The sequence below is a fragment of the Halyomorpha halys genome, unplaced genomic scaffold (assembly GCF_000696795.3).
Source record: "Halyomorpha halys isolate HHAL.00 unplaced genomic scaffold, Hhal_1.1 Scaffold1088.1, whole genome shotgun sequence".
In the NCBI taxonomy this organism is placed as follows: Eukaryota; Metazoa; Arthropoda; class Insecta; order Hemiptera; family Pentatomidae; genus Halyomorpha; species Halyomorpha halys.
In genome coordinates, this window is record NW_027107060.1 from 154,682 (window position 1) to 169,315 (window position 14,634).

At 29.3% G+C, this 14,634-nt stretch overlaps 1 protein-coding gene across 1 annotated transcript in view; it reads left to right on the plus strand.

Moving 5' to 3' along the window:
• bent (projectin protein bent) overlaps positions 1-14,634 on the plus strand; it is a gene marked incomplete in the record, with an annotated part of 246,334 nt that overhangs the window by 139,151 nt on the left and 92,549 nt on the right. The window contains 13 exon segments of the mRNA XM_067045412.1: positions 505-682; positions 1,112-1,259; positions 2,291-2,427; positions 4,581-4,744; positions 5,307-5,451; positions 6,050-6,352; positions 7,916-8,200; positions 8,724-9,029; positions 11,523-11,652; positions 12,717-12,889; positions 13,479-13,606; positions 13,682-13,835; positions 14,244-14,543. Coding sequence (XP_066901513.1) covers positions 505-682; positions 1,112-1,259; positions 2,291-2,427; positions 4,581-4,744; positions 5,307-5,451; positions 6,050-6,352; positions 7,916-8,200; positions 8,724-9,029; positions 11,523-11,652; positions 12,717-12,889; positions 13,479-13,606; positions 13,682-13,835; positions 14,244-14,543 — 2,551 coding nt within the window.

Genomic DNA, 14,634 nt, shown 5'->3' on the forward strand with positions numbered 1-14,634 from the left:
TCACAATTCTACTTTCTTTGACAACTTCTTCTCTCGAATCTTAATGTATGTTTTGCTGAAAATGTTCAAAAGAGAAATAAGCTCTGATGATTCTGAAATTCTCTGCTGTTTCCTTTTTTTAAATGTATGGATTAATGAGTCACACTTCCGTAATCCCTTGGAGTCTACTAACTCCAGGAAGTGTATTAAAATTTCCATTCCTCTTAGGTTTAGCATTTCTGAGGTTATATCACCTTGTCCTGCTGATTTCCAAGCTTCATTTGTAATATCACACCATATATTTGTTTTTTAACAACAGTATACTATAGCCCCACAGTCATATAATAACTCAACCACCTTGTCCTTTTGTATATTGCCATGTTAAAGTAAAATGGCAATGAGATGTAGATGGTTATAAGTATTGATCTACAAATACAGCTGGTGATAATGGAACCCAACTTATCTTTATTTCATTTTATTTAGAACTCTTTTAACAAAACATGTTTTATAAATATATATTTTTAGGAAAAATTTGGAAAAGATTGGGTAGAAGGCAAAGTTATTGATGGCGATGTTACTGCTAGTACAATTGGGGGACTGAAAGAAGGAACTCAATACGAATTCAGAATCAGAGCTGTTAATAAAGCAGGACCTGGTGAACCTAGTTCTTCAACAAAGCCCATAATTGCTAAGTGCAGATTTGGTAATGCCTATTTCATTTTTTTCAAACCCTTAAAAGATTATAAAAAGTACATATGCATGATTGACACAAACAAATTACATAATATATCATTTTTTTCTATGATAATAATAAAACTCACTCAATAAAATAATTAAAATATTTTAAAAATGTATACGATGGGTGTGATGGGTTTCTTCTTCACAAGATTTCTTTTACTAATTTCTTTTCTATATTTTTCTTAAAGTTCAGTAATGAACCGATTAGTGTTCATTGACTACATAAATAACTTGACTAAAATCATGTTATTTATAGTTAATATGCATATAGCAAAGCAACCTATCATTGTTCATTTATGAAGCAATCTGCATAATTATTTACTCACCAAGTATATTGATGATTTCAATTTTTTATTTATAGTTATGATAATACATTTTTTATGTTCTTCAACAGTGAAACCTTTTATTATTGGAGAAGGTTTAACCAATCTTGTTGTGAAAAAAACCCAAGTAATCAAATATGATATTAAATATGGAGGAGAGCCACCACCAGAAGTGAAATGGACTTTGAATGGAAAAGAAATAGTCGATGATAATGATAAGTAAGTGATAAATACATAATTCAATATTGATGTAATTAACTATACTACCCTATATTAAAAAATAAGTATAGGGTGAACTGGGATAAATGTGTCAGTGATTCAAAAAATGGCACCAGTTTTATCTGAAGCTATAAAATTAATTTCAGTGGTGTTAAACTGCTATCAAGGACAATAGCAGAAACTTTGTGTGCCTTACTGTAACCTATTTGACTTGTTCATAAGAGTTGAATTTCCACTACGTTTATGAGTGGGAAGCTGAAACTATTATCCTGCAAATGATGACTAGAAATCACCTACTGCATTTTTTAGACACGATAATCCCAGTTCATCCTATATGAAGTAAAGGATTGTCATAAAAGCACAATGTTTCACTTCTCTAATAATTACAAAAAATATATTTATCTGTCAATCAATACAATACTATAATTTTGTTATACCGATATTAACTTAGTGCTAGAAAATAGAGATGATAAATCTTTATAAAATGTGCTCCATTTTAATCTAATAAGTTGCATTTCAATGGTGCTTCCTTGTGACCATTCTTGTAGTTGCCTATTTCTGTATTTTTTGTATTACTTTTATTTTCCAGTTGATTCATAAACCTATAACCTTGGATTAATCCTTGTAATAATGATTTTGTCCCTTAAGTTATTGTCAATATAATTTGCCAAACATCAAAAGTAATGAAAAAATTTTATATTAAAGATATAATATTATTGTGTGATGCCCTGATCAATTTTTTTTTTTTTTAATGGAATCTATTTAACTTTAAAAATATGTTTATACTTTATTTTTAAATTATATAATTAACCTAGTATATAGATTTGAGATATTACTAGCTGATATAATAATAATCTATTATAATAAGTTAAAATTATGTGGCAAATATATAAGTATATTCCAATATTTTCAATTATTTCATTGAAAAAAATTATTATTTAAATTAACAATTTTGTTCTTAATTTTTTTTTCAATGTGTATAAAGTCACTATTACATGAAGACTTAGTTTTTTATATATTTTATTTTAAAGGATCACCATTGATAAATATGAAATGAATACTGTTTTGACGGTGAGACGAGCTGTAAGAATTGACAGTGGAAAGTATAAATTGTCTTTAACCAACAGTTCTGGTACTTGCGAAAGTCTTGCTGATGTTGTTGTTTTGGGTATGTTATTTTTAATAATTTTGTAATTATTAAAGTTAATGCAATCACATATTATTAGTTCAACATATATCATGTCATCATCTCTTTGAAGTAAAACACCCTGATAGAAACTAGTCCCCCAGGTTTCTGATTAATAATTCAGGATTCTTTTATCCATGAGGAACCTAAAATTTTTTTTCATGGAATATCAGTGGCAATAATTAAGGGATTTTAATTCTTAATTGTACGGATAAAAATACATTCTATGACATAGATGTACACATATTATCTTAAAGAGGACAGTTGTAATGAAGTAACAAGTAAATTGTCTGATATGCTAAAGATTATTAAAGATAATTAATTTTAAAACTGAATGAGAATAGTATCAGAAGATGGAAACTTAAGCATAAGAAGGGAAGAAGTTATTATATGACTGATAAACATTTTCCATTAAATAATTATTGTTTAATGAGTTAATTTGATTTAGACAATAATCACAATTTCTATAATGAATATACAAACCACCAGAAGTTGTTTAATATTTTATAGAACAAGGTATTCAAATAAATATATGGTTATTTGTAGAAATGGTATTGATTTTAAAGAAAATAAATTTGAGTATTTACAGCAGTTTAAGTGTTTAGTTTCTAAAACATCAAAATGAAACATGGGTCAGATGTGTACATGACATTTATGACAATACATTGAGTGGAAAGAGGTGCATTTGAAAGAGGTAAACATAGTAATTTCCACCTTATTTCATTTTTTATTTTAAAGTATATTTGTCTGTTATTTCTTTCTTTTCTACAAAGAATATATACATTTTTTTATTATTTATTGGTTCATATTTTTATATTTTTTTTACAATTTATTATAAATTGCACAATCTGTATTGTTTAACTATTGTTTTTTTTTTTAATCACACATATTACTTCCTTCACACCTTTCATCACATTACAACTGTATCAGAAACCTGGCTTCTTCTGTAAAAATAGTAGAATATATTATACTCTCAATCATCATGATCAAATATTATATTACATTCTCAGTATTAAACTTATTACAGTCTCAATCATCATGATCATATGGATCAAAACAGTGGAAGATTTGGCTCATACATTCATGTCTGATAGTTAAAATTCTATCCTAATATCCTTTTCATAACACTCTAAACTCTAGGTAAACTGACTACTACTCTTTCAATCCCTCATTCACATAACATGGCCAAGTAATTTTAATCTTTGTGTTTTGATATCAGAGGAGATGCTGAATTCCTTGTAGAGCCGAAACAGTTTGCTATTTTCTTTTTGTCCCCAATGGCCATCCTCACATATGGCTGCTGGATTTCTCAAAATTATTTTTCCAAACCTGTCCAGCAGGTTTATGCCTTTATTTTTAAGGGTTCATGTTTTTCCATCCTTCTACTGATCTTATACTACATAAACTTGGGGGTGCAGCTTATAAGTTTACTTTAAATTAGTCTTGAAATGGAGAAACAGGCTTTATTTAATGCATAAATTCTCCAATTTTAAGTTGTGTTTAGGGATATATATTGACAGTGATTGTGCTAATATTAACATTGAACTTCTGTTGTTTTTTTTTAGCCTCTTTATTATTATCATTTTTTGATTCCCTGTCATTAATTTCATTTTAAAACAATATCCATATTTTATAATAATATCTGCTTATACAATCATTTCACAAGCTTTCATCTAAACCTCATCCATGAAAATTCAGGAAAATATTTTTAATAATAAATAATCAGTAAAAAAACATCACTTCTCTAATTAATAAACAAAAATTTTACTTTTTATTTTATAGAATTAAAATTATTCAGTTGTATGATATTAATAATAGTACAATTAAAGACACAGTAAGGGTAAGGTAAATGTGTGACAAAGCAGTGCATAGTGTTCTGGCATACTATATTCAAAAACAGGTCAATCTGATTCAAGCTTGTGAGAAGTAACATTAATTTTAATTTAGAAAAAACTTTTGCTTTCACAATCTTGTTGGAAAAAGTTACTATTTGATAACCTGTCGTTCTAACTTTAGTTGTACTTTCTAAGGCATAAACCCAAATAACCAATTGCAAGATACTGTATAGTAATTTTTATTTTTGTTTAGCTTTTTAATATGTTAGATTTGAAACATATGTTTCATTTTTATGTTAGATAAACCTTCTAGACCAACTGGGCCTTTGGAACCTGTTGAAGTTCGTGCAAACCATATTAAAGTAGAATGGAAAAAACCTAAAGACAACGGTGGGTCTGAAATAACAGGATATGTTATAGAAAAAATGGATTTAGAAACAGGAAGATGGGTGCCAGCTGGGGAAGTAAGTTTTGAAATAGTTTTACTCATATCAAATACTAATGCAGACTATCTAATCTCACTATTACTTTCACTTATTTTTTTATTATTGTAGTAATTTTTTTTTTAATACAGGCACAAGTTGCTTGATATTATCTGCTAATATTTTAAATGTATAATTTGAGATTAGAGTGGCAGAGTGGACAAAAGTGAGGTAATAGATATTAGATGTATCGACCCATGGGCTTATGATTTTTTCATTTTCCAATTTAAGATCTATTTTACCAACTCTATTAGTTATTATTTACATGTACCCAACTTGACTCTGTGAATCTCTGGTGTCATTTTGAGTTTTCCAAGGTAAATTTATTTTTTATTCATTCAATCTGAATTTGGCCTCCTATCAAATAGGGCATCTCAGTCATGCTTGGTAAAATATTCTAGGTGACTTCTTCACTATGCATAGTAAATGTGACCAGTTGTACTAGCTACTTTGTTCTTGGCCTTATTCCGAAATATTCCTTTTTGGAGACAACATAGGTTTTATATGTAATATAGGATTAACATTATTTTCATTCTTCTTTCAGGTTGGGCCAGAAAGTCCTGCCTCTTTCACAGTTACTGGCTTAACTCCAAAAAAGAAATACAAAATAAGAGTCAAAGCTGTGAATAAAGAAGGTGAATCAGAGCCACTGGAAACATCAGATGCAATATTGGCAAAGAACCCTTATGGTAAGAATCATTACTACTTCAGATCATATAATAGCACAAAAAATCTGTATTGCTTGATCGCTGAACCATATGCCTTTTTACTTCACATAGTCAGTTTTTTTTCCTCTCAACATCAACTTTCACATCTATTTATCCTGATAACAATAACTAGTTTCATTGAAACAAAAATATAATTGATGTGTTAATGATCCTGTTATTAATTTTATTTAATTTCTTTAATATACCTTTGTAAAGATGAGACAACAATTTTATAACTAACTGCATAGTCAGTTAGATGTTTATTGAAATTTCCTTAAACTTGAAAACTTTCCAATCTAAAAGTGAACATTTGCCCCTTTTAAAGAAGAATTGTTTGCTCTTTGGTGTGTTAACTTACAAAGAAAATAATAATAGAGAAATTTCAAATTACTCGTCGTTTAAACATTTTCTACTCGGGTAGGACTTATATGTACTGTGAATAAATGCTGGTAATTGGGGGAGCATTATTATATAATTTTACGAATATGTACAAATATATACAAATTGATGTTAGCAATTAATAATTGTAATACATTTGGTTTGTTGATAGGTTAAGTTTATGAAAATGTTTCTGTTATAGATGAACCTGGGAAACCAGGAAAACCAGATATTATTGATTATGACAATAAAAGTGTTTGTCTTAAATGGACCAAACCAGAATCTGATGGTGGGCGTCCTATTACCTCATACACTATTGAAATGAAAGATAAATTTGCTGTTGAATGGGTTGAGGTTGTGAATACTGGAAATGCTGAATGTGAAGGAAAAGTTGAAGGTCTTAAAGAAAACATGATTTATCAGTTTAGAGTAAGAGCACATAATAAAGCAGGTGCAAGTGAGCCTAGTGAGCCTACAGCTAATCATTTATGCAAACACCGACATTGTAAGTATTTAATAATTATTTATCTAAATTTTCTATTTTATAATATAAATATTCTAATACTAAATAGTATTAATGAACCCCATTTCATACTACTAATTACCTATCTACTGAAAAAAATTACTTCAATAGCTATCCACTTTGCCCATCATATGAACTTATGTTTAATATGTGGAGTACTCTCCTCAAAATGGTTAACAGGCTATAGATATCTATCAGTTGTATTACTATTTCTTTAACCCTCTGTGGGGCATACCAAGTTGAGTTACACTACTTGGCACATGGTAATGATAGCACCACATTTTGATTTTTCCTACTTTTTCTTTGTAATTTTATTGAATTACTAGTTAAATAACCAATTCTGTTGTTTTAATTCTTTTTTTTTCTATTATATAAGGTCCTATGATGAAATAAACATACAGTAATTCTCAATTCAAAAATTTTGCCTGATAATTATATTATAATGAATAATTAATGCTTTATATTTTTTTATTTTTTTATCCTATTATAATAGAATAACACATAATCATAACCAAGGCATCATCATCATTTCTATTTTTATAATAGAAGTTGCATGTCATACCTGATGGATACAATTATGAAATCTCACACTTGTTTTATTATTCTTATATAATCCACACTGGTAAAAAATTGATATTCTGGTTCAGGTACCTTATATTTAAATAAAAATACTGAAAGATCTCTCGGGATGTAAAAGATTTTTACATTTACTGTAAAAGTACATTACTGTAAAAAGATTTTTACATTTACCTTCAAGCTTCCTTCCATCGGTTGTATTCCTAAATTTTTAAATATTACCTTATTATGCAGGTTTTTTTTGGATATCATTACGAAAATAAACCTATTGTGAAATTATTTCAGCAATATCTAGTTCTATGGAAAAAATTACTGGTGACCAATGGTTTGTTTTCCTGGCCGTGCTGTAGGTTGAACAAATCTGCTCGACCAAATCAATTACACTTTATAAAATTATTCATAAATATATAATACACTAATAAGATAATTACAGTTGAATCAGACCGGTTTTAACTTGCTCCCAGTTGACTCGAACCTGTCTTAACTTGCTCACAAGATGTTCAGTTGAGAATACCAAGAAGTTCGTATGAATATCACTTGTTCAAACACTATTTAATCGAAATTACAAAGTGCAGTTCAATCATTGCATGCAGTTAGTAAAGGGTTAATCCTTTGAAGGTTGATTAATCACCAACAAAGTACTGAATAGTTTAAAGTAAAAAAGAAGAAGCAGGTCCTGGGAACTTAAAACCTATTTTAAATTAATATGTATGTGATTTCATGTTCTTATTTTATTATTATTCCTAAATATTAGTTCAACAAATAACTATTAAGCTTCTTTTTTTTTTTTTAATAATTTTTCTATTATTTACTTATTTTTTTTGTTTAGAATTAAAATAAGTAAAAAAAAAAGAAAGAAAAACGAGGAAGCCAGAACTTGCTTGTGTGTTGTTATTATTAGTGCTAAAGTAATTTTAATTCTACATCATTACTTCATATTATGTAATTTTTGATATTTTTCACCTTTAGTACGGCCAAGAATTGATAGAGAAGGAATGCTGAGTGTGACTATAAAGGCTGGGAGGACATATAAATGGACAGTAGATGTCAGTGGTGAACCACCACCAACTTTAACTTGGAGTTGGAGGGATAATATTCCTTTGGTAACTACTGAAAGAATAAAAATTGAAAATGTTGATTATCAAACCGTATTTACAATAATTAATGCAGTCAGAAAAGACACTGGAAAATACACTCTTTTAGCAGTTAATAAATCTGGAAAAGATGAAGCGAGTTTAGAACTTACTGTCCTAGGTAAGAATGATTTTTTGTAATATTGAGGTTAATCTTGACTTTATCTGTATCTCTTATTATTTTAATAAATAAATTAAAAGGCCAAACAAAGCTAAAGTTTTGATCCCAACAATAATAACTATTTTTGCCAGCTCAACATCATCAAAACCCAAAACTTCAAGGTCAGGCCTAAAACAGTACTCCCATTTACATTTTGATAAACTACTAGAATGATTACCCACAAATTTAGCACTGATTACATTTAAAGTGATTCCCTTATTGTCCATTACAACAACTTTTCATAGCCACTTCTGATGTGAAAATACTAGTTGAATTGATTTTTTTGGGATTGTTGGCACTTGTATCAATTTCTGGTTTAGTTGTTCACAGACTTCTATGGGTTGGAAAATACTAATATAGTGATAAAGTATTGTCTATTTTAAAAAAAGAATATGGAGTAGGTATTAAGGTTTTATTGGAATCAAAGGTACTCTATTACTTTTGTCATTATTTTTACTTATTTTATTATTGTTCTCATTTTCAGGTAAACCAAGTAGACCAGAAGGTCCTTTAGAGGTTTCCAATGTAACGAAAACAGGTTGTAAGGTACAATGGAAAAAACCTACAGATGATGGTGGAAGTCCTATTAGGGAATATGAAGTAGAAAAGCTTGATCTCGCAACTGGGAAATGGACAAGAGTGGGAAAGGTTCCTGGGGACAAAGAAGAACTTAACATTACAGGACTTGAACCTGGGGCTGAATATAAGTTCCGAGTTACAGCTGTTAATGATGAAGGAGACTCAGAGCCCCTTGTTACAGACAAATCTATAATCGCTAAAAATCCATTTGGTAAGTACAAACAATATCATTATTTATTGATAAAAGTATCCTTCTTTATTAATAAGAATTTGCAGGTTAAATATATATATTTTCATCCAATGCCCTCTCTTGGTATATTTACCATTTTATGCCACGCAAACCAATAAGTACTGGATTTCCTTTTTTGATGTTCCTTATTTGCTTTACCACTCTTGCAAAGCTATACACACTCTTATCTCATTCTCAGTGAAGTAAACATGGTTATGTCAGTTCCTGCTTTTTTTTTTCTTTACACTCCCATGAAATTTGCGTTTTTTGAAGAATATTACCGTTTTTTGAAGAATATTACCGTTTTTCAAGAGCAAATATACATTTGCTGCTAGAAAATAGTCAAAATTTTTACCTAGACTAGACAACAGGAATAGAAAATGTCTTTGAAAAATAAACATTTAATTATTTCAAATGCATTCATTAGAAGTTCATTTTATTCATGAAAAAACTAAAATTTTCACTAATTTTTCACTCAGTTCTCAATACCTTGAATATTACCAGCCATTTGAAAGAAATCATTAAAATATTTACTAATTTTGAGTAAATTTTCTAAAATTTAAACTCTAATATAACATGTTAAATTAAATACTTTCTGAGATAACATTTTTCAAACCCTAATATTTTTTTTTCCAAATAACGAGGAATAGCATTTTGTGAATATCTTTTGGGGAATATCATGAAAAGTACTATTCTTAGGAAGATAATCTTATGTATCTTGTCATTACTGAACATAAAGAACTCCATTATGAATCATACTGAAACTTGTTAAGTGCTCTATAAAGTAGTTATTAATTATATTTAAGCTACAACTTTAACTTTACAACTGTATTTTTTAAGAGTTCTCCACACATCACATAGCCATAGTCAAAATGGAGGAAGGTGAGGGAAAATATTAGAAGTCTATATGTAGGTCTGGGAAAGAGGCGGTGGGAGTGATGAAGTAGTATAAAGTATAAATTGACTGTCAGGATATGTGGGCAATATGTAGGTTTTTTGAGAGGATTTTTCCAATGATAATCCCTTGGTTTTTAAAAGAGGAGGAGAAAGTGATGAAGTTTATTATTTAGATATAGGATTGGAAAGTTTGAGTTGGATCTGAGGAAGGGTTTAGAACTGATGACAATGGCCTGGAATTTTCTTGCATTTAATCTTAATTCATTTAATTTTCCCTGGCACTGATTCGATTAAGATCTTGGATCTTGGAAAATGCTCCAAATGACTGAAGGCAGATTGTGGGAATAACCAGGTCAGAAACCAGATTGGAGAGGATCAAGTTCAAGAAAACTGGAAACTTGGGATTTTACAAGTTTTTGTAGAGGTTTTGAGAAGAATTAAATTTTTTGTATGGAATAAAAATGGTTTATTTCCAAAATGAAGTAAATGCTGAGCTCTGATGGGAGAAATAGTAGATGAAAAGAACTGACTGAAAGGAAGGATTTCAGGGAGATATAATTTTAGTAATTTAGCTGAAACACTATCTGGACCAATAAAATAATATGTGATTTCATTATGGTAGATAAAAGTTCTGTAGAAAAAATGAAAGTAAAATAAAAGTCATCGTCATCAAATGAAACCGTAGAGGAAAGGAAGGAAGAGAGAAGTGGAAAAGTGGTTGAAAAAGAATAAATATTATGAGGGTTTAATTTACTAGATAAAACTGAAAAGAGTAGTTAGGGAGGGTATCTAGAAGGTTCATAAAGGAAAAGTTTTGGAGGATTAACCATTTTGATTTGGAGTAAGGAGCTGATGAAAGGGCTTCATGGAAGTAGCAAGATTTAGCTTGCCTGTTACTTATTTGTATCAATGTCCCCAAAAGTTTGGTAGTCATTCTGAAGTCTAGTATGTTTTAAGCATCTTTGGGCACCATCACGCCTCCCCTGTAGATCCGCAATTTCATGACACATCTAAGGTGCAGACAGGTGGGAGAAGGTAGAGGTTTTGAGAGGGCGATGAGTATTAAGGATATTGTGTAGATGGGAATTGAGGATGCCATGGTTGGAGTCGATAAAAGAACAGATTTAAAGTTTATTCCAATCTCTGGATTCTAGATTAGGTGAGATATTTTCCTGAGAGAGGACCTCTAGGTCCTGGAAGATGATGTCAGGTTCTATTGTTACATATATTTATGTGTGCACAGGAAGAGTTTAAATGACAGTAAATGATGATAAATACTTTGAGGCATAGGCTTAACAGACAAGTAAACTATCCAAATATTAATATAAAGGTAAAAAGACACTTCCTTTGTTAAACTATAGCACTTATGAATGGAGTTATTGCATTATTTAAACTGTGAGATCTCAGCATTCTAAAATATACATAAATTTTGAAGATAAAGAGTACAAGTTTTATTAAGTTTATTTATAATAATATAACATGTTTTTATTGTTTCATTAAGTATCAGTGTTAAACCAACATAAAGTATAGTTATACTTTAAATATTAGAATTTTATGTAAATTCCTTTTATGTTTTAGACGAACCAGGTAAACCAGGAAAACCAGAAATAACTGATTATGATAATGAAAGTGTAACTCTTAAATGGACAGCACCTAAAAGTGATGGTGGAGCTCCAATTGAGAAATATATAATAGAGAAGAAAGATAGGTAGATATTTGTTGGACCCTTCATTTTTAAAATCATTTTATTATTTGCATTTATTTTTCTAAACTTTTATTACCATCTTAATAATTTTTAATTTATTTTAAATAAAACAAATTTATGCTTCACAATTTCATCAATACTTAACCATAAATTTGGTTCAGACTGTTAGAGAGCAAAGAAAACTTTTATCAGCAAAACGTCTGATCTGATAGTTTTGGCCATTGACAAGACACATTTCAACTGTCTCTATGCTGATCCACTCCAGGTATTAATAACAGTCTATAAACAGGTGAAGCCAGTCTTCCAATTGTTATAGGTAGGAGTGGAGGGGAGTTGGCCGGACCATTAACGGTTATCAAACTGTTAAAAGGCTGGCCACCAAGAATAAAGGAAGATAATGAACGTGATAGGAAACATACCTAACAGACTAGAAGCTAGTGTTAAAGTAGACTGTTGATAGGATATTATAGAGTAGTGAAGGTTGACAGTTGAAATATGTCGCATTTGAAAATAATTTTAAAGGAAACAGTATTAGAGAATTAAAGGAGTTAAAAATAGGCAAACATTAAATGATAATATACCTAATAGGAGGGAAGAAATTATATATACATATAGATACACAGACACACACATACACACACATACACACACACACACACACACACACACACACACACACACACAGATAGAATATACAAAAGAAATAAAGTTAAAAGAATGAATATGAATGATGAAGAAAAGACAATATACAAAATAAATAGGGTATTGAGGTGTGTAAATTATATCATAAAAGCTTTAGTAATAAAGTAATTAATGTAAGTAGACTTAAGCTGGAAGTAACATATGAATATGAAGCAAAACTAAGATATATAAATGTAAAAGGAAAAGAATGGATAGTAAATATAAAGTAATAAAAGTAAGTATGGGGGTGAAAATAAAAAAAAGCCAGATAAAAGATAATTTATTATTGTTAGCCATTTATTATAATTAATTTATTATTAGCCTGACAATTTATTATTACCCACAGTCAATCAGCAATCTTTCAAAATAGTTTTGTTTTTCTGCAGGTTTAAGCCAGACTGGGAATTTGCTGCTGAGTTTCCTGTCGATGTCCTGACAGGGAAAGTTGGTGATCTTAAAGAACAAGCTGAGTTTCAGTTTAGAGTTGTTGCTGTAAATAAAGCTGGACCATCAGAACCCTCAGATAATACAGATTTACATAAAGTTAAACACAAAGCATGTATGTTTTTATTTAACTTTTATATATTTAACAGAATTATGAATAATTAATTCTTTAAGAAATTCAGAAAAAAATATTTAATATTTTTAGAGTTTTTGAATCACAGGGTAAAAAAAAAGATTATCCTTGACTTTCTTATTAGGGAATATAGCCTCACCCACTTTTCTTTCTTAACTCACCTTGTACTATGTAAGGTCATGGATTTTTTCTTCTACAGTCTCCTCAATGAAACATCAGAGCAACTTTTGAAATATTAGAATTCTAATTAAATTTTATATAAATAATTTATTTATAAGTTGGATACTTATGATACTAAAACAATGAGTGAGTATGGGGAATCTTGATTGAAAATGAATCTTAAAAAATTAGAATAACATTTTGAATTGCAAAAAGATATTCTTCATCCTGGCATCATATTCTATTTTGACAGACATGAAGTTAAAAATCTTCTATTGATGAGAACTTTGTGTTTTCCTTCCCAAAAAGAATAAAAATAAATTATCATTTTAAAGAAAACTTTGGATATAACAACAAATATTAAAGCAAAACAATAAATGTACTAAATGGATAATTGTTTTGTTTATTCCAGTGAAACCTCGAATTGATAGGACAAATTTGAAAAATATTGTACTAAGAGCTGGTAAAATGGTCAAATTTGACATTAATATCCGTGGAGAACCACCACCAGATGTGAAATGGATATTTTCTAATAAGGAGGTATATTACAGTCAGATGAAGAAAAAAAGTTATATATTTCTAAGCTAAATTTAAATTAAATATTAATTATTATAGGTACTAAATACACATAATACCGAAGTGGTGAACATCCCATACAATTCAAAACTCACTCTCTCTGATGTTGTAAGAAAACAAACAGGAATATATAAAATTATAGCTGAAAATCAACATGGAAAGGATGAAGCAGAAGTTGAAGTGACAGTATTGGGTAATTATTTTTTATTTATATGAATATTTCTTTCATAATAACACATTTGGTACATTGCTCATTAATATATATTTAGATTATTATGCTATATTAACTATTCATCAGTAAGAAATTGTTTTCTAATTATAATAATTATTAAGTTATTAATATAATTAATTAATCAATGAAAATTTTACGGGGTTCAATTTTTAAGTTTTTATGGTTCAAAGTACCCCTTAGTCAAGAATCATAGGTGAATAGCTTAAGGAGTTTCAGTGAAACTCTAATATCGATGATTAATTACTAAAGATTTTATATAATAAATTGTACTGAAATAGAAATTTTTATTTAATATTGTCCTATAAATATTCATAGGTTTATTTTTAAAGTAATAAACTTTAGTTAAACAAATTTTCTAAATATTAACAGGTGCACCATCAAAACCTCAAGGACCATTAAAAGTAAAGGATGTAACAGCAAGTGGCTGTAAATTGAAATGGGAAAAACCAGAAGATGATGGTGGGAAACCAGTTACTGCATATGCTGTTGAAAAACTTGACTTGGCTACAGGAAGATGGGTTCCTGTAGGCAGGACAACTGACACTGAACTGGATGTTAAGGGCCTCCAGGAAGGACATGCTTATCAGTTCCGTGTGAAAGCAATTAATGATGAAGGAGAAAGTGAACCACTCGAGAGTGAAAGTGCAACAGTAGCCAAAAACCCATATGGTAAATCATTTTTAAAAAAATGTTTATAAATATTCCTAAAATCGTGTTAGATGAAAATAAACGCACAAGCATACGCATACACACACTCACA